Source organism: Amphiprion ocellaris, chromosome 23 (assembly GCF_022539595.1).
Source record: "Amphiprion ocellaris isolate individual 3 ecotype Okinawa chromosome 23, ASM2253959v1, whole genome shotgun sequence".
Taxonomy (NCBI): Eukaryota; Metazoa; Chordata; class Actinopteri; family Pomacentridae; genus Amphiprion; species Amphiprion ocellaris.
In genome coordinates this window covers 18,708,349-18,736,323 of record NC_072788.1, presented here as the reverse complement: position 1 = coordinate 18,736,323, position 27,975 = coordinate 18,708,349, and the positions used below count along the sequence as shown (strand labels likewise).

General features: G+C 40.3%; 2 protein-coding genes across 2 annotated transcripts in view; one reads left to right on the top strand and one right to left on the bottom strand.

The window, feature by feature from the left end:
* The window catches only part of focad (focadhesin), a 114,043-nt gene extending 104,177 nt beyond the window's left edge, over positions 1-9,866 (top strand). Inside the window, exons 42-44 of the mRNA XM_023263741.3 lie at positions 6,832-7,083; positions 7,253-7,328; positions 9,469-9,866. Coding sequence (XP_023119509.2) covers positions 6,832-7,083; positions 7,253-7,328; positions 9,469-9,542 — 402 coding nt within the window. The 3' untranslated portion in view covers positions 9,543-9,866. The remainder of the gene's footprint in view (positions 1-6,831; positions 7,084-7,252; positions 7,329-9,468) is intronic.
* On the bottom strand, positions 8,821-27,629 carry hacd4 (3-hydroxyacyl-CoA dehydratase 4). The gene is made up of 7 exons (XM_023263742.3): positions 27,360-27,629; positions 19,732-19,838; positions 19,426-19,553; positions 19,207-19,316; positions 11,834-11,940; positions 11,320-11,439; positions 8,821-9,981 (listed from the first exon to the last, which is right to left on the bottom strand). Exons 1-7 carry the CDS (start codon positions 27,413-27,415, stop codon positions 9,902-9,904), a joined length of 708 nt encoding a protein of 235 aa, XP_023119510.1. The 5' UTR covers positions 27,416-27,629; the 3' UTR covers positions 8,821-9,901.
* Positions 27,630-27,975: the final 346 nt, after the last annotated feature.

Here is a 27,975-nt window from a genome sequence, read left to right as displayed (position 1 = left end):
AGCAGGTATTCTGGTCCACTCCTCATGAGCAGACTGCTCCCGTTGTCTCAGGTTTGAAGGGTGCCTTCTCCAGACGGCATGTTTCAGCTTCTTCCACAGATGTTCCATAGAATTTAGATCAGGGCTCATAGAAGGCCAGAATTGTCCAATGTTTTCCTCTTAGCCGTTCTTGGGTGTTTTTAGCTGTGTGTTTTGGGTCATTATCCTGTTGCAATACCCATGATCTGCGACTGAGACCAAGCTTTCTGACACTGGGTAGCACATTTCTCTCTAGAATACCTTGATAGTCATTGGATTTCATTGCACCCTGCACAGATTCAAGACACCCTGTGCCAGATACAGCAAAGCAGCCCCAGAACATAACAGAGCCTCCTCCATGTTTCACTGCAGGGACAGTGTTCTTTTGCTTGCTTTGCTTAATTTTTGTGAACATAGAGCTGATGTGCCTTGCCAAATGTTTCAGTTTTGTCTCGTTTGTCCATGGGACATTCTCCCAGAAGCTTTGTGGCTTGTCAACATGCAGTTTGGCAAATTTCAGTCCGGCTTTTTTATGATTTGTTTTCAACAATGGTGTCCTCTTTGGTCGTCTCCCATGAAGTCCACTTTGGCTCAAACAACAACGGATGGTGCGATCTGACACTGATGTACCTTGACCTTGGAGTTCACCTTTAATGTCTTTAGAGGTTGTTCTGGGCTCTTTTCGTATTATCCATCTCTTCCATCTGTCATCAATTTTCCTCCTGCGACCACGTCCAGATAGTCTTATAGCCTTTACCTTTAACATGCTTGTCTATAATTTTCTTTCTAATCTCCTGAGACAACTCTCTCCTTCGCATCCTCTGGTCCATGTTTTGTGTGGTACACACCATGTCATCAAACAGCACAGCCACTACTTGTAACCCTATAAATAGGCCGACTGACTGATTACAAGTTTGTAGACACCTGGTGATGCAAATTAGAGGACACACCTTGATTGAACATGTCCCTATGGTCACATTATTTTCAGTCTTTTCTAGGGTTACCATCATTTTTGTCCAGGCCTGTTTCATGAGTTTATTTTTTTAAATAATTCTCTTGAATCACGGTTCAAAAGCAATGTCTGATTTTCATTGTTTAATTTCCATAGAATTTTTATTTATTATTACTTTTGTCAGATTCAAATTATTTCTGTGACCATTGTGGGTTTTTCTTTCATTAACTGAGGGGTACTAACTAGGGCTGCAACAACGACTCGATAAAATCGATAATAATCGATTATTAAAAGCGTTGGCAACGAATTTCATTATCGATTCGTTGTGTCGCGCGATTCGTGCGTCACTCGCCATGTCGCGGAGCCGTCTACTTCACCTGCAGAGCTTTGTCAATGCTGGCTGACTGAAATAAAGTTTTTTTTTTTTGTTTTTTTTTTTAAATAACTCCACCTGTAGAGCGAGTTGAATAGAACGAGGTGGCGGCAAAGCGAAAGTAAATTCAGAGTAATTTCAACAAAACATGACTGACACGGAGAAAACAGTCAGACCGAAATCCTCAAATGTGTTGCAGCATTTCACGCTTCACAAAACAAAAAACACGCGTAACATGCAAGCTTTATAAAAGTGATATGATGTACGGGAGCACCACGATGATGATGCAGCACCTGAAACGGAAACACGTTGGAGTCGCCGATGAGGATGAAGGAGCTCAACAGCAGGTAAGTCACTACATTATCCTACGTTTGTTCTGTTTTTAAGTGAGGAAACGTAACGTTAGTCTCTCTGGTAGCTCTCCTGATGCTAGTGTGTGTTTGTTAATGACAGTGATAGGGCATGTGCGTGCGTGCGTGCGTGCGTGCGTGCGTGCGTGTGAGTGAGCCTTTTTAGTTCCCTTTAATCAGCTTAAGCAGGGTTTGAATATGCTTTATAAATAAATGTAATTTGCCCACAAGGGTGATAATAATTTAAAGATTAAGCCTCAAGTTTTCAATTCTCAATTTTCTGGCAAAGTTTGAGTGAAGACACTGGTCTGTTTTGGATGCGTTTAGACCAAACAAGGGTTAAAGTAACTTATTACATCTACTCAATTTATGTAATGAAGTATTTTTTATGGTGCTTGTCCTATCTATCTATCTATCTATCTATCTATCTATCTATCTATCTATCTATCTATCTATCTATCTATCTATCTATCTATCTATCTATCTATCTATCTATCTATCTATCTATACCTGTGTGTGTGTGTGTGTGTGTGTGTGTGTGTGTGTGTGTGTGTGTGTGTGTGTGTGTGTGTGTGTGTGCATGCGTACTTTGTGTTTTGCTCTTTGGACTACTTACATGCCTTAGCCTAATACTGCCTAATATTACTGAGTTGTTGTAAATTGTGCTATAATACATACTATACTATCTTTCTCATTTCATCAACAGCAAAAAATGACAGGCTTCATGATGAGAAAGACATCATGTCCACCACAGCAAGCAGCTGTCCTGACTGAGAGCATCCTCAACATGATGGTCACTGGCATGAGGCCTCTGTCGATGGTTTCGACAGACGAAGGCTTCACTACAATGACCTTATTTGCTCTGTCAGTCCAAATTTTCTCTTTCTGAATAAAGCGGCGGAAATTAAAAAATGTGTTGTTTTTTTTATCCGATTCATCGATTAATCGAAAAAAAGAATAATCGGCCGATTAATCGATTATTAAAATAATCGTTAGTTGCAGCCCTAGTACTAACAGTTCTGTCCACGTGTGTATATAGAAAGCTTTGGAGCAAAATTCAAATCAGCATCTAACGAAACATGGATGGGTTCCTCCTAAGGGGTGGTGATGGGCTTCACTGTCCAGGAGAGGTCAGACGCCAAATAACTTTCGAACTTACTTTTAGTTCATTTCTTAAATGTACAAATCCAATTGTTCAATATTTGTGATATTCACAGATCTGAAACAACAAATAATATGTGATTAAAATGACACCAAACACAATATGTTTGTCTCATATGGTTCCTGAGATAATAATAAAAGGTGTAAACATAAGAATAAGCTTACAAATTATAGACTTTAGGCTACATAGAAGTAAACTTAAAACAGCTAAAAATTAGGGCTGGGCACGTTAACGTGTTATTGTCGCATTAAGGTATCAATTCATTAATGACAACAATCATTTTATTGTGCGTTAACGCAGTTTTTTAAAGTTATTATTGTAACGGACTGATATTGTTGCTGATGTTGAGGTTTCAATGTTTATTGTTCAGGTCCAGATTTACTTAATGTCACTGAACGTGCCATGTTTCATTAGCTCACCTCTGATTGGCTGAGAGTCAGCAGTAGTGTGTGTGTTACTCCGTGCTGGGCCGTGTGTGTGCCGAGCGAGAAAGAGCTGGGAATGGCGGCTAATTCTGGAGCTAAGTTATGGGGTTTTTGTAGTTATTCTGGCATTGGCTACGGCCCACAGTATCCTGTGTGAAGGTTCAATAAATGACCAGAGAACCAGATAAAGTCTCACTCATTCATCACAGAGGGACGTTGTCACGTCTCACCCAAACTAACAGTGGAGGGAGGCTTCGGCAGATTGGCTGCATTCAGCATATGGAAGAAATAAAGATAAACTAAAACAAGACAAGCTAACAGCCGCAGAGACGTAGTTAGCTATAGAGTGTATTCTGATTAGTATTGTCGAAGATGTCGGTCGGAGGATCAACGAATGGCTGCACGTATGCGCCTCAACCTGCATCACTGGAAGGTTTTTGTGTTTGACGACATAAACCAGGACGAGAGTCCCCGATGCAGAGTTCGACTCCTACCAACGGCCATTTGAGCTTCTTCCCGTGATTCCTGTCACTCTCCACTGTCCTATATAATAAAGCCTAAAAGGGTCACAAAAAAAAAAGAAGTACAAACATGGACTTCACAGACTAAAAAGTCTTCTGCAGTCAGTCCCAGCTGTGGACTTTTTCAGTGCACTAACAGGGACAGCTGCTACTGAACATAGACTGTTTCTGCTGCTCCCTGATGAAAGAAAGATGTTTCTGCTAGTACCAGAGAAAAAATAAGAAAGCAGATGTATCAATGTTAACATGCTGCTGCCGGGAAGATTCCTAATAATGTTAATTCCGAATAAACTAATTCCTGTGTATGTTCTATTCATGTATACAGTTAATTCCGCTTTAGTTAATTCCGGTCATTCTGCGAATGCTTGGCTCCTCACGTAGCGATGACGTAGCGACGTGCACAGCTTGGTTGTCTGCCTCCCTTCTCCGGTATTCTATCTCTCTTCTCCTTCTCAAGTGACGCAACAGAAGTGGTACGCCATTGTCGAGTTGCTGTTTCAAAACGACAATAAAAAGCAAAGCGAAAAGCGTGCTTATTAGTTGTTCCTCCATGTTGTTGGGGAAAAGAAATGCCGCGGCAAATGGAGTTTGTTTTCTTCCGGTAAACAGGGATACGTCACGTCCACTCCCTGTCCAATCAGAATCCTTTCCAACGCCCAAGCGTTAAAGTGGAATTAAGGAAGGGGATAAACGTGCGGTCCATGTAAACCTTAATTTGGAATTAATATTTCCATGTAAATGCGAAGCACAAAACTTTAATTCCAAATGAGTTAATTCCGAATTAATAATTCCGAATTTAAAAAACTTCATGTAAACGTGGCCTACTGACTTGACTCCGGAAGAACCTCCCACTGGGGTTGGAAAACCCAGTACAGGGCCCAATTACCCAATAAAGGTTCCCCTTTGTTCAGGGAGAGTAGAAAAGTCCTAACTCCAATTGTCTGCAGAGATCCTTTATCCATTTGGAAGGTTAGAGTTGTTAGGATATCCTTAATATTCTCTTAATCCAGTCGAGTAAAACAAATAGAACACTCCATCATCACTTTCCAAATGTGTAGGGGTGGTATTCCTCTGTTTCCCTCAAGGAAGGCAAAGAAAACATTCCATTACTCCTTTCGAGTAGAATTGCAGATGCACCGGGGCTTCTCTTTTCACAAAGTATAATCCACTACTCTGGATGCTATCCGACAAGATCCAACTCCAGCGATGTCCAGCGAAGAACTCCGTCTAAAGTGTCTCTATTATTTACATACTATTCTGAGCTCCCCATAGACAGACATGCATTACACGTTTCCCCCTCCCAACTTGTACACTTTTTTAACTTTAGCACACGCACTTCTTCAGCTCAGTAAGGTGACTCATAACTTCCAATGCTCATTTGTTCCACTGTTTAACTGAACAACAACTCCTTTTAAGGAAGTGAACCAGTGCTAACTGCCAGGACAGAGTGGGTGAGGCCTCTAAGTCTTGTCCTGTTTACCACATTCATTTGCCAGCTACACAGTTAGAAATCAATGGTCAGATGAAATCAATATAATATTACAATAATCAACTCAAAGTTAAGCATGCTATCACCAGATTATAATACTTTGTAACATACAGTTTCTTATTCTGCTTATTTAGTGCCATTGTCTTTCTTTCATGGCTGCTTCTGGGATCTCAAACCTCAACTCCACATGACTTCCCCTGCTGTTCATATTTACTGATCCATTTAGTTATAAATTATTTAGTTATTACTTTTCTAGTCACTGCTCAGTCCTTGCCACCCTTTGCCTTTATCTTGTCGACAAAGTCTTGTGCCTCTGCCAGACTGTTGAAGGGTGCTGGTTCGCTCTTTATATGTTAACAAGAATCTCGTTGGATGAATCGTTCCATGTCAAATCCTAAGGTTCCACAGCTGCTGACAGTGTCGTATTCTTCCCGCTACTTGTGAATCCCCACAGACTGATCAAAGCAGAATCTCACTTGCTCGTTTTAGTATTTAATATCTTTCTTCACCCAGGCAGCATAGATCACCTGTCCCTGTGGTTGAGGAACTTCTATAGCGTTCTTGATAGGGAGTTAGCATCCCTCTTCGGTCTGACCCAGTGTGCTTTCTCCAGAACTATTTGATTGCCAATCTCCAGTATTTCTTTTTTACCAAAAAGGAGCAAAGCTCTGATCCTTCGGTGCCCTCCAGCAGATTTACCAGCCTCAGGTTGTTTACTCGCAACCTCGTTTTCAGGTCCTGCACTTTATCCTGCAAAACTTTATTGGATGTCTCCAGTGTTTGTGTTTTAGCTGTCAGTGCCGCCAACTCATCTTCCACCATTGATATCCATAGCTCGGTTTGTACACTGTTTGACATTCTTTTGGCACAGTCCCGTATCGCTTTCCTCACTTCAATAATGACCATCACTATTCCATCAGGTTTAGAGAAAGGACACATGCGATGCTGTTTCTATTTATTAATAGTAATAATAATAATAATAATAATAATAACAATAATAATACATTTTATTTGTAATGCATTTTTCATTTAGGCAAAATCTCAAAGTGCTACATTGAAGATATATATTTTCCATATCGTTGTTGGCTTTCCGGGGTAAACTACTAGCGTTTACTCATCTTATTAGTCATTGACATCTTAATACTTAGCAGAGTAGTTTGATGTCACCCTATCTGCAGAAACAGGTGTTTCATTATTCCTAATTATCAGAAGCTGTCTCAATACATGTGCAAGCCACATCTTACCAGGATGCCGTGACAACTGGATTGTGCAGTTACTTCTAATTACAATACGGAGACCTATACTGATATAGTATATATTGTCAAGAATGAAGGTCAATTAAACCTCCCATGTCTCCAAATGTGACAAGTAAATATATGTTGTAACTTCATAAAATCCCTGCAACACTCAGGTTCTTCAGTTTTGTCAAGATAAAAAAAACAGTTGAGACATTATTTAAAATCTTAATTGGTGTTTGTAGTGTTTCTTCTTTGGCTGTACTGGTGTTTTGTACTGAGTTTATGAAGCTATATTCTTTGCAGGCCACCGACTTCCTATTCCAGCTGTTTGCTGCTGCTGTAGTTTCCTGGGGCGACCACCTCATGCCCCTTGTTCTCGGCATCAGGGCCCAGTGGTTTCCATGGAAACCAGAGTCCAAGCCTCCAGCTCTAGCACACAGTCTGTACAGTGAGGAGTCACTTACTGACCACACCCTGCTGCAGTGCCTGCTGGGATTGTCCCACAGCCTTCTTCTGCTTCTGGACAAAGACCCCTGGAGCAACCAGACACACAAGGTTTTCTGAAGCCTTCTCCTTTAAACATCCAACACCTACATACATTTGAAAACATGATTGTCCATCTGAGGGATCAAGCTTCAAGATCTGTTTTTTTGTTTAATTTTTTGGGGATCAGTTGTGATGACAGTGTTTGTGTGTATATTTGTGTTTGTGTTGTGTGTCTCAGTTCATAGACTGGCTTCTCAGCATCACAGAAGGTCCTGAACAGAGTCTGTCTGACAGGACTGTCAGCACAGCCAAAGGTGATTAACACAAATCCAACAGCCCATTCAGATATGTTAGAAGAAAACACTGACTTTACCCTAAAACTAGAGAAATTCACAGACTACTGTCTCTTTGAAGCAACTCAAAAGTGTAGGAAAAACATAATATCTACAAACTACATGTATTGTTTCTTCTTCAGTACGCTTTCAAATTTGTACTAAGAAGTTAGTTTAATAAATGATTAAAATGTTACTTTTAGCAAGTTAGCTTTTAGAGAGAATAGTTTTCTTGCTTGCGAACCATTTAAGATTTAGCTTTAGTCTCATTTATGTGGTATAACACACTCAGATAATGAACCATCAAAACAGATTTAAAAATTCTATGAAACCGGACTAAATGGATAAATCTAGCTTTGCTGAATCTATCTCACCTGCTCTAACAAACTGGGGTGACTGCAGTTTTTGTTCCTCCACTTTCTAGTTTTTAAGAATTTTTACTCTTAGTGTATTTCATAGAACATTTTTTAATGCCAATGTTAAATATCCTTAAATCTGACTCCGACCTTAGCTCAGTTCCTTTGGCCTCATATTGCATTTTGGCTTGGTAGGTCAGAGCTGTAGTAATATTAATAGTTGAAATGGTAAAGCACAGCTGAAATGTTGAGCTGCACAGAAACACAGCAATGTTTATGATAATTTCACATCACTGTTTTTTTTTAAAGTGTGTCTCCACTACACATGCACACTCTCTTTACTTTTAAGTTCAGAGATACATGATGGGGGCCATTTGGTCTGAAATTCAGAAATGTATTCAAAAGCAATGATGATGTGAAAGCTGTATTTATTAGACTGTCTTCATAAAGGTGCCCTGTTAACTTTTTTACCACTAATAGCACTCTGTGGATTTTCATGTCTTTGGTAGACTGACTTGTGTGTTTAGGGTTACTGTTTTGCTCTAAGATTGATCAAAATGTCAAGCCATTTTGGTGCAGATGCAGCAACACAGCTTCACACTATGATACTCCTATTATTATGTATTTACAAACCGGGACAATCTTCTTACGCTTGAGTGCAGTATTTACTTTTTGCTAAGTATGTCTAACATTTGATATTTTTTGCTAACTTCGCCAGGGCAGTTCTTGAACACAGAGTCCTCTTCATCTTTTTCTGTGTTTGTCAGTCGTATCAGTGCAGTGTGTCTTCAGGCAATGGCGGATTTTTTTTCTTTATAACATCATGTTGATGTTTCTAAGAATAAACCAACTGTTTGTTGAAGTTAGTTCTTAATGAGTTGCATTGGCTTTGTGAAATAACAAGATACAGTTTCTGGTTAAAAAAAAAGGAAGGAAATGGGAATCCCGTAATAACATAAAATATCATGTAAATGAAGACAGTTTTTTGCTATTAGAGAAACTAAGGAAATTTTGTTTTCTGTCATGGCAGTAATTGTACCGTTAAATCTGACACAAAAAGTATGATTAAAATGATTTGTTGACAACCTCAGTTTCCACAACAGAAACGCAATATAAACTGAGTGAAAACTGCTGAAATTTATTACAACTTTCATGAAAAAAATAAGAGAAGAGTGGGCAAATAGTGCTTTTAATGCAAAATCTTATTTGATTATTCAGTGCATCTGCAGAGTACTCATATCAAAGTTCTTATTAAACATGAATTTGCACCACACCTCAATTTTTTCTTAAAGTCAGTACAGGAACTTTTCATTGCACTTGACAAACACAAGAATGCCTGTAACCTTCTGAGTGCGTTTCAGTCAGAGTTCAACTCTGCAGCTTCCACTGGAACAAATAGATGTCATCTTGGTGTCCAGTTCTCAAAAAAACGACCGTTATGTAAACTGTGCAAATTTCATAAGATACAAAAAATTGTCTATATAAATATTTTAACAAAAAGTAAATATATTGGCATTGATATACACAGTGGGTTTTGGACAGAAAAACAGATTGTAAACACGAAATATGTGAAAGAAACAGTGAGATGTTAGTATTATTATGGCATAAATGTAGTGAGCTATGCAAAAAAATATCAATATTAGCTGCAGCATTTAAAAACCAATACATTTATATCATTCATTCACAAAACACCTCTTTGTGCAGAAATAAAAACAGACTGCAAAGTCCACCAGATTCATCTGATCATCTTTGTGTTGTTGTTTCAGCTGCTCTGTTGGCTCTGAAGTCGTCCTCTGAGTTCAAGAAAAAAGCCGTGTGGACCAGAGCTTATGGCTGGTAGCCGCAATATGCTATGATGCCATGATAACATGCATAGAGGGTCCTACAAGTCAACCTGCATCGGTCCTGCTTGTGCTTAATGGACACGGACACAGTGACGGAGAAAATTGAGATTTTTGTCATCTGGAAGCTTGAACAGATACTGCACTGCTGCTTTAGCTCCACTTAAATCACATATAGGAGCTCAAGAGGAATGTGCTATGTGAAAACGTTTCAATTTTCATTTAAAGTGTGACGGAAAATATTGTTCTTTCCATCTCTCCATCATACAATTCCATGACATCAATAAATCATCATTAAAATAAACGCTTCAGTTTATATATTACTTATTGTATTTTTCCTGGAAGACTAAAGCACACTTCACTTTCTCTTCATCTTGTTCCATTTCTCCAGGTGGTTTTGTCTCTCCTTAAGCAGCTGCCAGACTGTTACAGAAGCTCCTGGAAAGACCGTTTTCCTCTTAGTTGACCAAATCAAAACCGTGTGTGTTGTTGTTCGTCTACAGCAATTCTGTATTTGTGACACAAACCTAACTTATGCAAAAGATGGTCATTTTGTGCTGATTTGTGTTAAGCACAAATATTATGTAAATACAGTATACGTCAAATGTTTGGACTCATTCATTCAATGTTCATTATTTTTACATTTTTGTACATAGTACCACTATATAGTAAAACTATAAAACAGCAAAAATGTGTAAACAAAGCAACATTTCTATTTTAAGTTTTAGATTCTTAAAATTATCAACTGTATAATAGCCTATTTTCCAATTCGATTCTTTTTGATTTATAAAGTCATAACATGTCATGTCAGGGCACTTTACATGAGGACCTTACAATATCTGGAAGAGAAGCCCAACATTTTTTTCAAATTACAGTACCAGGAAATTATTTTTTCTGCATGTTCCAGCTTATAGAAAGTTGTTGTTTGAATGGGTCAGTCATGTCAAGGCACCCCTGGAACATGTAGTGTTAAGGGCCTTTCTGAAGAGCCCAATAGTGGCAGCTAGCTAATGCTAGGACAAGCAACTTATAGCCTTAACCACTGACACAGAAACCTGATTATTGGATGATATGTCCAAACTTATGAGTGCCACTGTATGTTGAAGGTAGATTCTGCTGCAAACTAACTTGTTGAAGTTCAGTAAAACTAAATAGTCATCAGATAAATTAGTTTTTACTTCTGTATTATTTGTAAATGCCATTCATGTCTCAAGTGTTGAGTTGATTCAAGATGAGATTTGACAAACCCTTACTCAGTTAGCAAAAGTGTGGTCACTTGAGACTTTAACTCAAGTCAGACGTGCGTCAAGAATCTGATGACTTCAGACTCATGTTGAGAGATTTAAAGTTTTGCCTCAACACCAGTAACTTTTGACCTCACTTGTTTGGCCCCTCGACTTGGGTGGATACCTGGTTTTGACATGAGTTTTGATTTTTAAAAAAAAGTGTTTATCATCAATACAAATCGAGAGATTCAAAAGTAAATTTTAGATTTCATAAAATTTGAGCTTCAGAACTGGAAACATTTTTCAGATGAGGGTTAAAACTTCTTCCAGAAGCTTAAGCTAAGATAGCTGCCTTTTTCAACTCCATTCAATTAAAAAAAAAAAAAAAAAAAAAAAACTTTATTAGTCCCCTGGGGCCAGTTTAAGTAAATATAAAGCCTTCATTTTAGTACTAAATCATTTAAAAAAATACTTGAAACAGCAGTCCCTTACTATGCAGTTCTTGTTTTTTAAATGTAGTGTGATATTCATTCTGGTTAATTCATCTTACCAAGAGATAGAACTGGCAGGTAGAGCATCAGCACCAAAGGGAGGTGAACGTGTGGTGTCATTGTTGAACAGAAGGAGGCTGTTTGCTCAATGTAAGGCAGGGCCTGGTAAATAGTGAGACCTGAAGAGCATGAAGAAATAATTAGATGTTGAACTAATACTTCACGCTGACACAAATAACAGCGGATTTGATGTCTTGAATGGTGTGGTGAGCAGTTATCTGACGGCTTTGCCTGTGTGGGGCTGATATACTACTGTGTGTATGCTTGCAGGTAACAACAGTGCTCTGTCACACATTCAACTGGAATGTGCTTTCCTCACACACTTCCTGACATTTTATCATTGCTCTGCTTTGCCAACTTGTTTCCTGTATACTCCCACCACTTCCCTTTCACAACACCAGCCTTTGACTCATATTAAGCTCTTATTGTTGAGAATTAATGACTCCCAAATTGTATTGAGGTCTCACTATTTGATGGTATGAATGAAGTTGATTAAAAAAGTGATTTTGTCACCTTCATTGGCGACTGACAGGACATATAAGGGGATCCAGAGTGTGTACCGAGTCCACAGCATGGCAATGGAGGGTTTTTCCATAACACACAACAGCTCATGAGGGTACCTATCATCACACAATACACACCAAAATGTTAACCAAGGTTTTAAACAGGCACAGTATCACACAATAACTAGTAGGTTTAAAATTATAGTACTCAAAACTGCAATCAAGCTTTTTTTGTTTGGAGTTTGTGGCTGACAATAGTAAGGGTGGAGCAGCACAAAATATTTAATGACTGATGGACTGATGTCACAGTTTGACAATTTTTGTAGAAAATGATATTCAGAGAAAATTTGAGAACATCACACTTTTGATATGTCGTGGATTAATTTGAGTAATCTTCCCAGATCTAAATTCAGAGATTGTCATGGAACTTTCCACAGCACTCTTAAAGATTCCTTCAAGTTTTCGTTATCTGTGTTCAAGCCACATAAAGCCCCACTGAGATTAGAGAAAGTAGGAAGCTGTCATTTCAAAAAGTGACAGTGCAAAAATATAAGAACAATATGTAAATCGTAGGGCTTCTCATTGTAGATCACTATCGGCATGATACATTTATCTGCATAAATGCATTACAAGACCTGGACTGTGTCGTGGGTCCATCTATCATAGGATGTGTCGGTATGTAGATGTACAATTAATGAAATAAGTTTGCAGTTGCGTTCTTTTTGTTTTTTTAAAGCAAAGTAGTAAAATTTTGGTTAAAATGCTGGTGTAATTAATCAATTAACAACATTTAGCTCTACAAGCAGCACACTGGAAGTTCTTGAACCTTCAGAAAGTCCCCTAGCAGGGACTTTGAAGAGGGCAAAAAATGTTTTCTGAAACTTCATTTTTACCCTGGTTTCCATGATGGAATTGCTGGTAAAGAAACTGAGTACCTTTAAAGGTTAATAGTCTCCAGGGAAAGTTTCTGTATTGGAAATGCAACTGTTGTGACAAAAATTTAAGTTCCTGGAACTTTTGGAGAAAACTCACCTTGTCTTGTAAAAGGATTCCCTAATTACTTCAAGTCAGCTTTAATTAATACCAGTTGCCACAACATTAAGACCACTGACAGGTGAGGTGGATAACATTGATTATATCATTACAACCCAATGTTCTGCTGGAAAATCTTGGGCCCTGGCATTCACATCAATGTTACTTTAACATGTACCATTAACAGTATTGCAGACCAAGTACACACCAGTGGTACTTCCAAATGGTATTGGCTTCCCCCAGCAGGACAATCCATTCTGCCAGATCACAGAAATTGAGCTTAGTTCTCTGTGAATTAACTTCCAAAATCCCAATTTGATCGAGCATCTGTGGGATACACCAGATCCATAGAAACTCCACACTATAACCCTAAGGATCCGCTGCCAACATTCTGGTGCTAGGCACCATACAGCAACCACAGCGGTCCCGTGTTCATCTCATGATTGAACAAAGTGTTTTAGTGGCATGAGGGAGACCTTCACAGGATTTGGCAGATGGAGGTTTCAATGTGGCTGGCTGGTGCATTTTGCTGCTATAATCACTTGTTCCTGAGGAGCAGGATACAGGCACGGGAGTCCAACCTAAACCCAACTTTTCACGACCTGCAGCGGAAAAGAAAATCCAGGGGCGAAGGCCATTAGTCAAGTGGCCTAAATCCTGCAACAAGACACTGTGAAAGGAGGTCAACATTGATCTCTGCAAAATCTTAGAAGGGATCAAAGGCACCACCATGAAAAAGTTAGCAAGAATGGAAGATCTGTTATATGTCTATGGAGCGGGGAGCTTCGGAGTGGTTGAAGGTAAGCAACCTACTTCGTTAATTCCCACCAAATCCAGAAAGCAGACAGAAATAGATCACTTAGTCAAAGACAGGAGGTAGGTGAAGAAACAATGGCGGAAGGCCACAGAGGAAGAGAGGAAGGGCATAAGCCTGCTTCAGGGAGAGATCCAGGGGAGACTATTAACACTGAGGAGAGCGGGAAACCTTCTGAGGAAGCGCAGGAGGAAGGAGCAAACATGATCACGCTTCTACAAGGACCCATTCTAATTTGTGAAGAGGCTGTTCACAAAGGCGAAGAGTGAAAGGCTCTGTGTCGAAGGCCACCCTGTAATAATACCTGAAAAAAGCCTGTACAGATGACCAATACCATGAAGAGGTGACACTTCCACCCAACATGCCGCCAGTCAATCCACCAGTGCACCAACTTGACATCTGCCCAGCCAGGTGGATCGAGGTAGAGAAAACTGTGCACAGAGCAAGGGCTGCATCAGCTCCAGGGTCCCAACGGGGTGCCATACAGGCTCTACAAAAATGCAGCAGACGTCCTGTGATTCCTCTGGAAGCTGATGAGAGTTGTGTGGGAAACAGCCTGGCAGAGAGCCCCAAGCTGGGAGGGGTAGACTTGTTCCATGCTGGAGTGCACTTGGCCTACAATGTCCCTATGTCTGAGTGCTGCCTTTGTCTGCTCTGTTGCCACTGATGAGAGCCACCTTCCCCCAGTTGCCAGCTTTGGGCCAGCTTGAGCTATGATTGGATTGCTTGAATCCTGTAGCATCATCTCCATTCTTACTGTAGCAGCATTAATATTGCCTCTCTAATGCTGTACGGCCTCACTTGATGCTGTGTATCTGGTGACCAATCACTGAAGAGGGACCGAGTATTTAAGCTGCGGTCCCTCCCCTGCTTCTTTCTCTGCTCACAGCTGCGTCACTTCCGCGCGACAGGTGTGTCTACTCCTGCTGTCTCTCTGGTAGGGTTTCTCTGTTGATATGCTTTGTGCCATAGAGCGACTGGTGTCCCCGTTTGGTGCACTTCGTGATTGTGTGTGTGTGCACGTCGCACGCTCCTGGCTGCATTTGGTATGTGTCCTCTCTCATACCGCGTTATTGTGTATGCTATTATCACCTGGCTAACCCTCCTGTGGTTGCAGGAAACGTGCCGGGCTGCATGGGCTCGCGTATTTGTGTGTACTTGCCGCTACTGACAGGTACGTATGTTTGTAAATATAGCGACTGCTGTGTGCTAGCATTTAGCATAGTAATGCTAATGTCATTTTTAGCAGGCCTGGGTGCTGTGCTGGTGATGTCAGCTGACTGGGACCGCTGCCGTTTTGTCTCCTGCCGTTTTGTCTCTGTTGCGTGAACCTCTGCTTTGCCGACTGCAGACTGAGTTTTAATCGTTTGTGCACTGCATATTATGTCCTGCATGCACCAACGAGTTTCATTTTAATTGTATGATTGAAAAATATATTGTTTTTATTCGGATTATTTTGTTTGTTGATTCATTGTTTCTGTTTATTTTGTTTGTTTGGGGCATTTAGTGTTTTGTATGATTTTATATAATTTAACTTGAACCTGTCTCAGTTGGTATATTTTGTTTCATTAGGATATTTTGTTGTATTCATTGCTGTTTTCTCCCAGTAATTTGTTGTTTCCTTTTCAGTTGCTGGTGTCCGGGTGGTGGTGTCCCCCTCCTTTTGTGTGCTGTGGTCCTGGGAAATTGGTTCACCTCATGAGTGTATGTCACGTGTGCTTGGGGTGTTTTTATATTATTTTGGGGTACTCCCTTCACCTTCACTAGCTCCATCCACCTGGCGGCCAGCAACTGATTAGATTTCTTTTGGTTCTTTTCCTTTGCCCCAGTGTGAATGGTGTTATCTGTTTTAATCAGTTATTTTAGACAATTATAACGTCTCAAGCCTCATGAAGTAAACAAACTCGTGTGCCTCCAATATTGGATCTCAATAATTCTCTGGGCGAAATTCCCAGGGTGGCATTGTCGGACATCTGATTTAATTTTGAACTCGTATAATGTATATGGTGTGCGTGTAGAGTCGCGCCGCGACATTACTTTGGTGCACTTGTACTCCTCAGATGGAGATGGGCAGATCTAGAATTCCTTTGCCATGGAGCCCAATACTACCGAGGCACCTGGGAAGGCCAAGCCATTTCCTTGCATAGAAGCTAACCAGTCTCTCCAGCTTTTCCACCATAGACACTGGCACTTCATACGGGTTTAGTTGCCACATGAGGTGTGGAAGTAGCCCAAACTGCAGGCACCAGAGCTTCAGCCTGCCAGGAAGCTGGGTTCTATCAATGTTCACTAGGCCACTGGGTATCTCCTTCCTTAGCTGGTCTTCTTGCTCTTCATCTTTGAGGGAGGCATCATCCCATCGGCCTAGATTTTTCACAGGCTTCTCTGAGACAGTTGGAATAGTCTCATTGCCAGTGTGTAAGTGATAGTCTAATAGTTTCCCCTTAACGATGGAAATGCTTCTGGACTTGCTTGGCTTAAGCCTCATGCAAGCCAGCATGATGTTTTCTTGCAGCTCACTCAGCAGTGAAACAGTGCAGACCTTGGTTGTGGTGAGTGTTTTGAGGTCATCCATGTAGGCTCTGACTGGCGGCAGCCTCAGTCCAGGGCTTATTCGCTGTCCTCCGACCACCCAACAAGATGCCCTAATGATCACCTCCATGGCCATGTTGAAGGCAAACGGGGAGATGGTGCAGCCGGTCATGATTCCATGTCGACCCAATGGCAAGAAACTACATTTGTCTGGGAGGGTGAGGGTCCTCTCGGGCAGCCACTCTTAACTTCCCAGGGGCTTGCAATTGGGGGATGCTAGTAGACCTGGACCAAAAGCTCTGCTTCCCACCTGAGATCGCATCAATCAACCTGCGACCGACCTAGTGCTATGGTTAGCTTCTCTTAGGCACGTCTACATCATCGAGCTCACAGTGCCCTGGGAGAGGTCAGTAGAGGAGGTCTATGAGTGCAAGAAGCTGAGATATATGAAGCTTGCTGCCAATGCAAACCAGCTAGGCTGGAAGGTGAGGGTCCGACCAGTTGACTCGTGGCTTCATAGCCACCTCGACATCCAGGCTTCTCCAGGAGATGGGAGTATGTGGGAAAGCCCACGGCAGGCGATCAAGGACCTCTCCAGAGCCGCTGAAAAGGGAAGTCAGTGGCTGTGGATGAAGAGCAAGGACTCCATCTGGGCCTTCAGGTGAGTAGATGGCATCTCCCTAGGTGCCGTTAACTTGGGACGCTGGGATTCACTCCTGAATCCCCTGGAACCCATCCCTGGTGCTGTGGGCCTGTCAGCAAAACATCGATGAAGGAGGGCACCGTCTTGATAACCCAGAGGATGCCCTCATTCACTTGACCATCCCACAGATTCTTAGGTGTCTCATGTATTTAAGAAGGGATATCAACATCTAGTCCTACACAACAGATCTATATACCCTGCTTTGCAAAGGCTGTGGGCACTATAGATGTCTGGATATATATCCATGACCAATGACATCAGGGAGACATTTGATCATTCCAGATTCATTCTACAGCCAGAGTCATAAAAAAAATATCTTCAGTGACAAGAAGAACAAGGAGTCCTGCAAGAGTCGACTCTCTATATAGTCCTGATCTGTTTGAAAGACTGAAACTTCTCAACCAAATACTGATGTATTGGAAGTTTTGTCACTTTAATTCTCTGTGAATTATGTTCTCTGAAAAACATAACACTTATTCATTGAGTTGTTGCATATTACTGTGTTTTTCCTCACTTTGTTGCCTAAAGCATCTGGACAATCGGGAGATGCCTTCCCATTTATGTTTATTTAACATAACCAGCTAAGCCAGAACACTGTTCTTAGTCTGTTTACAAGTTCAGACAGATAAAATAATATGAAAGTATTGGCCCTGACTAAGGTCAATTATTTTTTTAAATGATTAACTTATAAATAAAAACAATCAAACAAAAACAACACACACATCTAAACACTAATGACGGTAAATAAAACAGTTTCTCTCTGTATACGGTGAGTGTCTGACTTCACCCACATCTGACCTCAGCACTTAATGCTTTCCATAGAGTTGCTCCTCTCTAGCCCCTACTAGAGCTCATTGTTTAATTTTATGGCTCCAAAACATCACTACCTCAGTAGAGACTTTCTGGAGCACTGTGGCAGCTAAATTGTCCAATATTTCCCACAGCAGTTGGTAGAGACCAAATACGGAGCTTGAAGACAGTGAATATTGGATTTCAGGAGGACATGAACACCATTTTAAGTGCTCAAAGGCAAAGGTTACAGCAGGCCTAAATCGTTTTTATTTGATTTTATTGTCGCTTTACTGATGGACTGAATGAGATTCAAGGTATACCTAATGAATTGATATATCAGTGTAAGTCTAAATGCACTTTAGTGGCGCTTGAAGGTGTGGCAGGCCTAGCTGTAAAAGTACCGTAAAGGTTTGTTACAAAAGTTACATAGCTAAAAATGAGGTGCTCAAAAACTAGTTTTAATGGAAGTTTGGTTACTGTGTTCTAATTTATGTTGTCTTATTTTGAGAATTTCTGTTATGGTCCCTCCCTCCTCAGTGCTACACCCCGGCCAGCGGACAATCCCGGCCGATTGGACACAACTGCAGCAAGATCGCAGCTGTGTCCGATCACTCATCAGCGGCATTTAAAGCCGGACTCGCCCCACAAGTCGCTGGATCATTGCCTCTGCTGGCTCCCTGCCGGCCGCTTCGCCCAGGTTCGCTTTGTTACGGATCCCCCCCCCCCCCGCTCAGTCCTGCCTGACTCGTTCCCGGAGCTTCCCCCCTCTGTCCTTGCCTCGGCTCCCCGTCACTGCACCCCTGCAGCTGCCTTGTTTCCGGCGCACTCCTGCAGCCGCCTGTCTCTGCTGCACGTCAGCAGTCCCGGCGTGCGCCGTCATTAGACTACCGGCCTTAAGACCTGTCTGCATCCCGCCCGGTTGGGCTTGATGGACTGTGAGTCTAGCCGTTTTGTTTAAGTTTTGGTTCTAGCCCATGTAGTGGCCAGTTTTGTTCATTAGTCTTGACTAGTTTAGAGCTCTGATTAGTTTTTAGTTAAATTTGTTGTTTTCTGTATAGAGTTTGGTTCATGTTGGTATGCTCAACCGGTGTCTTGTGTTTCCTTAAATAAAGTCCTTAGTTCGAATCTGTTTTGCCTTCTGATTGCCTGCACTCTGGGTTCAAACCCCCCTGCGTCCTGACAATTTCATATACAGTTTTGTGTTGGTGGGGTGCAAAACCAACTAATAGATTAATGCAGCCATGCCAAGAGTCTACCAAGTAGATGATTTTGTTATTATTAGAAAGTGGAAGAATAAAATACTATTGTATATACAGAAATAAAATGTTATTGCAACAAAGTCTATTATTAAGATGTATCTTTAAAGATGACTAGTCACGGCAAATGTTTTTGAAAGCTACTTAAGCATTATAATATCTTGTACCATGCAAAGAATGTTTATGCTTTTAAAAAAATCTGACAGAAGTGCACCTTGTGCTTCTACGTCCTTTTAAACTGCTTGCTTGCATACCTTAAGAGGTCTAGAACGTTCCACAAGAAGAATTGCAGACACACAACTGGTTTACTCTGGATTTCCTCCAGCTTGATGACGAGGATCAGCAGGAGATTCTTCTCCATAACCTGAAAAATATCAAAGAAAAACATCCATCACTATATGAATGAAAAAGTTTTAGTAACATCCACATGATTAATAATGAAATTACAATAAGAGATGTACTATTATACGCACTTGGAAAAAGCGAGGAATAAGTCGGGCTTTCTCAATCCCATCTGCGATGTGAAAAAGCTCCAAGATGGAGAGAAGCTGGCAGAGACTCATCACAAATCCAACAGAGTAAAATGTATCTGCCAAAGCATCTGCAAAGTCAAAAATTTTATTTCATCATGCTGCTAACCAGTGATGATTTCAGAAGCTGGTCTGTCTTATCAAATTTAAAAACTACAAACAGCCTTTTTTTTTTTTAATGCAGACTGAGTTTTTTATTCTAATTTACAGAATCCCAAACATACTTTTTGCTTTTATCTTCAACCTTACCTTGACCAAATGTGAGAAACCTGGCGATGGTGTTGGCCAATATCCATGTATGACCACAGAACTGGAACAGGTTATATGAGAAAATGTACACAAGCCTGAAGGTGAACCTGTAAGAGAAGAAAAGCGGGTAGACCGAGTTATCTTAACTGCCTTTTTAAAAAAATTGGTATATAGGAACTTGCACAGATGTCACCAGTCATGATCACTGGCCTCCCGGCAGGGTGCTTACAGTAAATGCCACACAGCAATTCTTAATATTCTTAGTTCCACTGGGGCTCTTCCAGTTAATAACTCAATATTATGTTTTCACTGAACAGCTTCCAAAATCTAGGCTCCTTAAGCAAGATGAATATGGATTCATCATCTAACTAGTTTGAGTTGCTTAAATTACATGGAAAAATTTTGTGAGATTTTGTACTTCTTTTACATTTCCGAGATGAATTTCAAATTTTGAGATTTTATTTTAATTTTCACAAATTTCGCCAATGTCTTTGGGATTGTCAACAATTGTGTCATTTAAAGAAAGCCTTATAATGCCATTTCTGTTTTATCTTTGTTTTTCTAGCTTCAAGAAATAACTGGAGTTTTGTTCCTCCTCTTCCATCCATTTTGCTCTTGAGCGTATAAAAGGTCTTTTGGCTTAGTCAATATAAAGTTGATCAAATTTCAACTGCAGTGTTTGTAATTGTGCTCTTTGGTTTTCAGACATGTTATCGGGCAAAATAGAGGATAAAGAAATTAATTCGGTCATCAGAAGATTCTCTCTTTTTTTTGTATCTTTCATAACATTTGCACCTGCTTGCCTTAGAAGTTTCCTCAACTCAAATTTTAAGTTCCCAGTATTTTCCATAAACCCCTTCATGTTCTGCTATTCTAAAAAAAAAAATCTGTTATCTTGTTTCTAATAATTGTATTTAGAGATTCATTACATAAGAGTGACTTATTAAGCTTCCAATAGGCAGGATTCCTTTTATATACATTATTTGATGACACATTGAAATTTAAAAGGATAGCTTTATGCTCTGTTAGAGGAGTTGGAATAAACTCAGTTTTGCAACATGAGTAGGGAAGGATTCAGAAATTAACCAAAAGTCTATTCTTGACTGTAAAGAGCCAGAATTATTTTTCCAGGTGAATTCTTTAGAGTTTGGATTGCTGAATCACCACACATCGATTAAGCCTATTTCATTCATAATGTCAATCATGATAACATTTTCTTTATCTCTGTCTGGCCATCTATCAATATTGTCATTGATGGTAGCATTGAAATCTTCACCCAAAATACTTTTCATACCAGAAAATCTCTCTGACAGAGCACCTATATTACTAGGTAATTTTTCAATAAAGTCTGCGTTTTCCTTTGCACTGTTGTACCCATAAACATTACCAAGCAGAACAATCTGGTTATTGTGAGAACAAACCATAAGAATATAATGTCCAAGCGGGTCAGCTTGAGTAAAGAGGATCTTCCCGTTAAATTTGTGTTTAAGAATTAACGTTCCTGCTGAATGCTGATTTCCATGTGACATCCACAGGTCCTCTCCCCATTGTGATTTCCAGAAGTTGTAGTCTTTAACTGTAGAATGAGTTTCCTGGATTAAACAAAAGTCTGCATCAAAGTTTTTTGCATAAAGAAATAATGCCTTCCGTTTAGTGATGTCTCTCAAACCTCAAGCATAACATAAAAGAACTTTAAAGAAAAAATTATACAACCGAATAGTTATTGCTATAACCTGGAAGTTGATTATAAACAGGGTGTAGAATTTATCCTCCTAACATAAACCTAATTCAGGCATCAGATCATGCAGTATTTATCCACAAAGGGTCTCCCTCCGACGAAAAAGGTGATCTTTTCCTGACGGGCTTGCTGAATTAGCGGCCATAGTTGGTTCTTCTTTTCCCAGTCCTCTGGAGTGAGGTCCTCTTTGAAGCGAAGATTTCTTTACTTCAGGTATTCTGAGTGTTTGGACATCTTCCATATCATGTCACGTAAATGTCTCATAGAGACCTGAACAATCACATCATGGGTATGTGCTTTGGCTAGGTGTTTTTCCCAAGCCTGTGCACCGAATCAACAACTTCCATAAACTTCTCTTTATAGCCCGGAGCTACGTTTTGACATATATCAATCACCTTCATTCTCAGATTCTCCTCCTCTTCTTCAGGCAGCCTGCGTAGACACAGGTTCCACTGTCTTTAGTAGCACGCTAACTCCAGCACATTGTTTTCCAAAGACTGAATCTTTCCTTCAGTTTTACTCACTCTATCAACCGTGTGCTGTAAAGTACCTTTTATGTCTTGCAGGTCAGCAGAGAGAAAGTCAATACAAGATTTCAATTCCTCAATAGATTTTCCAATAGAGGCTCCTTGATAGCTTGCTTGAGAACAGCCATGATGTTATCTGCCGTTTCTTGTTCCATTTTCCCTTTTTGTGAGGAAGGCACTTTTGTAGGAGTAACAGGTTGACGAACTTCACTTTTACATTTTCTGGAGTGGTTGTTTGACATTACTACAGTTCAAAAGAATAGTTTTCTGATGCTATTTTTTCCCATAAATTATAGGAGAGTTCGCCGCCTTGCCGCCATCTTGGCTCCCTCCGCCAAGTTTGGTTTGCAGCCAGAAGTTGCTCTCATGTGTCGTCACTCCCTGTCCAATCAGCGGCCTGCACTCTGCAGACGTCACATTATCGGCTCAACTCAGCTCGCTTGGAACCCTGGCCAGGTAGGTACTAAAAATAGTACCTGAGACTAGTCCTAATGGAAAACCTCACAAACCGAAACGAGTCGAGTCGAACCGAGTAGGTCCTAATGGAAATGCGGCTGGGCCAGAGCTGAGAACCGAGTACGTCACAGGCTGGGGGCGGGGTTACGGTGACCGACGATCAAGTGTGAAAACACAGAACAGCCATTTTTAAACAGCCGAGTCGTAGTAGTGTTTGTGTTTTGAAAACCGGTAAATATGGACGCCAAATCCAAACAGCAGTGGTCTTAGGAGGAGACCCAATGCTTCCTGGAACTGTGGTCTTCATATGAAATTCATTTCATTTCAAGTTAGAGGGAGCCTCTCGGACTAAGCCGGTGTTTGAAAAGATCCAGCGGGAGATGGCTGCAGCCTCAACAAACTTAAAAAGCTCAAAAATGACTACACAGACAAGAAAAAGGAGGTGGGACTCAGCAGTTGTCGGCCAACAAGAGCCCCCATTTTGACCGGCTGCCGTGCTGGAGTTGATGCAGTCCCCTGTACAAGCCACCAATCTTGATCCTGGTAAGTTTTATTTTTCAAACACCCTGCTGTTAGCCTACTATGAATACGCCAGCTACAATAGTCCCACATCAATATTATGAATATTATGCCAGCTAATGTGGCACGAGCACAGGATCAGTGATCAGAGGTTGGCGGTGACTATTGTTTGCTATCCAGTTAGACACTGGTAAGCTAACAATGAAACAACACCTTATAAAACCCGAGAAAAGCAGCTCCCACATTTACACAATGGCCTATTTAATCATATTACTCAACTATACGGTAGTCATTGAAATTTCCCTTGACGAACCAATAAAACGAACACGTTGTAATTTAAGTGTTGATTATGTTTTGTAGCATTAATACAAGTCTAAAAAAATGATTAAAATTATCAAATTAACACAATGAAGTCAGCTTTGCAAGTGTGGAAATTCAATGCATTCATTTCGTATACACAGAATTTTTTTGGTGGTTTTTAGCTGTTGCTCAAGTAATACAAGGTATTTAGCACTGCTGGAAATTATTACAGGTATTTTGTAGCACTTTATATTATTGTATGGACAAAGTAATAATTGATCAATTAATGGAGAAAATTATTTGAATTACAGATGCTATCAACAACATTTATTGTTCATTTTATTTAGTTGTTGGCCTTGGATGATGACGTCCACTCGCCAGGGCCACTACTCTGCAGCTCACTGGTCCCATTCTGCAGCTCTTCCTCTCGGTAGGCCAAATCAAGTAGGATTTGTTCAGGCTATGCAGACATCAACATGATCAATATGCTATCTTTTGGCCCATCCTAAAATCACAAAATAGGGCATTTATTTTGAGTTAACTGTGTTCGTGAATATAGAAGATAATTACTGACAGCTAGTACCTTTTGGGGTGCTTTTATGCAGGAAAAGGGAAGCAGGATGCTATATATATGCTATATATATATGGATCTGCTGCAGTACATGGAGAGGTCAGAGGAATCGTTCTTGGAACAGATCAGAAGACACCAAGACCGTCACTGCCATGCTCCACAACATCCAGAGGATGTATGAAAATTCAAACATCTTGGTTAGACTGATGGGACGCATGGTGTCGGTGCTGGAGCGACTGTACCAGAGAAAAACTGCATTGTCCACTACTTTTGCCTTTTCTAGAAAAAAAAATTCTTATGTTTTGTAAAATCTTCTACTTTTTAGTTAAGTTCACTTGTATTTTTACTCTTGCACTTTGGGTGAATAAAAAGAAATTTGATGAGAGATGCATGTTTTGTCTACTTTCTACAGAGACTTAACTCAGTGTTCAGTGCACACTTCTGTTACACACATTTTGACAGATAGTCAGTTGTGCTTTTCAACCAGATTTTAGTCTGAAACATAACAGCAACAAATGTTTTTTTTTTTTTTACTGTCACACTGCACTAATGCAGCAGATATATTATTGAAGTGTGTGTAGATGACTTGTCTACATACACTACTCACAGAAAGTTATTCAACTTTCAAATGAAATTTATGGAAAATGTAAAAAGTTCATGCTGTAGTGATATGTCATAAAAGTAGGGCATTTAAGTAGAAGCGTGCAATAGTGATTTCCTCATCACAAACAATTTATTGAAACAAAAGCTAACAGCAGTGGTGGGTATATCACAATAAAAATATCAATATCTCATGACCATTTGGACAGAACAGCATTCCTTGAGCTGAAATCCAGTACAGTTGTGTCCCACCAGTAGTGTGATCGCGGATGTACCAAGACAACAGCTGACCTCTGCCTCGCAATAGGCCTTAAGACCATCTACAAGGACAAACATTGATACTATCATAGGCTTACTACGTTTGTGTAACCACTATGTAATGGATGGAAACGCAGTCGAAGCTACGTAGCTAAGCTAATGCTGACACACTACTGTTAAGATCAACATCTCTGGCAATTACCCGTCTTCTCAAATGTAGTTGCTGTTGCTTGTGACTATGATGAAGACAGGTAGCTACTAACAGTTTGATTATTTGTTTCTGGATCGCAATGTAAGGTTGCAAAGTCAGGAATGGCACTTCGGTGAGCCACCGTTGCTGAACGGCTACACATGCAGTGATGTCCTGACGTTTTACGGTGACGCAATGACATGGCTCCAATTTAGTGACAGACTGTCACCCCAGGAGTGTGCTGGTATCAGACTCAATTCATTTGTGTATATATTCTTAAATTTTGTGTTTTTAGTATCCTGGTGTGTATTTTTTCATATTATTTCCTTATTTATATTGTATATATGCCGGCCAGCAGGCAGATGGGTCCCCCCCACATAAAGAGCCGGGTTCTGTTCGAGGTTTTTTTCCCCTGTTAAAAGGGTGTTTTCCTTGCCACTGTCGCCTTTTGGCTTGCTCTGGGGGTCAGGCATATGGGTTCTGGAAAGCGTCTCGAGACAATTTGACTGTAATTGACGCTATATAAATAAAATTGAATTGAAATATATTGTTGGATTATTGTGCCTTATATAACTCTTGTTTATTAACCCGAGTTTCTTTATTGTAGAAGTTTAGAATAGTTCACACACACACACACACACACACACACACACACACACACACACACACACACACACACACACACACACACACACACACACACACACACACACACACACACACACACACACACACACATATATATATCAGTAGCTGTAACTTTGGAAAAGCACTGGGTGTCTGTGCCCGTGTGAATTTCTGTTTCAGAGATCAACAAGTATGGTATCTCACGTTGAAGACAACACAACCGGGACCCGCTCAACAGGAAGGATTGCCCCAACCCTGAGGTGAGAGGGAGAACAGGGAGCACGGTCACGAACCGTGCATGAGCAGACACAGGATGAGAGAAGAAGCCAATCATAGGGACAAGACACCAAAAAAGCTTGCATGATTTTGTAGTAGTATAGAAATCTGGGTCAGGGTGAAACTAGGCGTGGTCAGACTTCATGAACTCACAGTGTCTCTGTTGCTGTTAGGGAAAGGAGTCTGGACCCAGAATTCTGTTCTGTTATATTTAATCCTCTGCTAAATAAACATTTGTAGTGAGACCTAAATACCTTCTCCTATTGCTTCATCCAATAAACGCGCAGGAGCTATCTCACACAGATCTATTTTGCTGGTAGATTGGGATCGAGCTCCAACAATATATAGTGTATATATCTTAATGTCTTTAATTTATAGATGTGTTCTCTTGATTTTTCTTACTGTCACTTGTTCTGCTGTGATGTTGCAGATTTCCCCTTGTAGGACAAATAAAGGATATTCTATTCTATTCTATTTTGTTCTATTCTATTGTAATGCTATTTTTCCCATTCACATTTGATATGATAAAGCCAGAATAGCAGTTCTCTACTCGTGTCATTACTATCAATAATTTCATTGTGTAAGTAAAGTCTTTTGTGTGGGAACAAATGCACTGTGGGGGACTTGAAACGTTTAGGGCTCAGCCCTGCAGTGTTAAGATTTTCCCAAATAACCACCATTTTAAGAGTTGAAGCATTGAACCAAGAAACATTTTTCCTACAGACCTCCATCAAAAAAGAGACATCTGTAAAACTGTTGACAAGACGCCTCCAACTGCAAACAAGGTCGATTTTTATTCTTTCTATTATGAATGTTATTACCCATGGGGGCCTCCTATTTTAAAAAAAAAAAAAAAGCTTCCCAGAGCCTAGAAAAGTGATATTTATATTCATGATGCCATCACACTGCAAAGTCTTTGGGCTCCATAACACAGAAGAAAACCCATAAGTGAGAAAACAATTTTTGGTGTTTGCAAGTAACTTTAATTCAAGTAAACTCGTGCCATCTCTGAGTCTGGTATCCAGTTCTCCGTACTTCGTGATCATCACCTTATAATGAACATGTTAGTAAAATGCAAAACTATGCAGCCTGCAGACACAGAACAGCATCGGCAATCTTTAAAAGTACTCTTTGTGTCCACCTGATTTTTGTAACACTTTAGCTCTGCTTTGTTCTCCTCTAACACTTATCTTTCGCTGCTAAATGTTGTATTGTTAACTTTGTCTGTTGTTTGATGCTTGGCAGTAGTGTACAAAACGTTTACTAGTGCTTTTTGCTGATTTTTCCTTTCTATATAAAATAGTGTCTCTTGCGGTTATTTAAGTAAACAGTCATATCATTAAGACTCGGCAGTTTTAAACTTAATGCCTGTGTTTTATGAGCTTGTATTGCATGCACTGAAGCTGTAAAATAACAAGCACCAACAAGAAAATCCTTCAGATCCATTTTAACTCAAAGCCTTGTATTACAGCCTGCCATTCCTCAACCTCCCCTGAAAATGCAAAACATTCCTTTCACAGCAAAAACACTGCTGTAATACTCTCAACAGCAGGCTAGCACACTTACATTCTCCCCATGAAGTCTCCTTTCGTTGTTTTTTGCAGGTAAAAGAAGCTCCTCATAATCCTTGTCTGAGTTTGAGGAAAAACATGTTTCCAGGTGCAATTTGAAGCTCTGTGCAGCAGTTTTCTTCCTGTAAACAGACACCAGTATATTACTTCATCCACCTTCACGAGTTGGGAGCAAAAAAATGCGGTAATGCATGCAATCTATATTTTGTAGTGTTTCCTCAGGCTGATTGTAGCTAGTATGACATGAAAAATTCAATGTGTGAGTGTGACGTAAATAGTCCCACCCCCTCAAAGCAAACTATGAAATGACCCTCTGCCAAGAAAGGGCTGAGCAGCAAGAGGAGTAAGAGAGAAACAGCAGAAAATGAGAAACACACAAAGAATGTGCAGAATATTTGGATTAGCCAGAGGGAAGAGACAATGTCCTCTGCAGCTCTGAGCAGATTATTTCTACGAAAAACAATTTGCATGTTTTACAATCTCATGAACTCTTCTTTATTTCAAGTAAATGCACACAGAGAAGTGCACACTTGATATACTCGGGTTGCATTTGTATTAGTGACACATGGAAATGTATCCAGTTGTTTATTAGACAATGATACAGTGGCAGC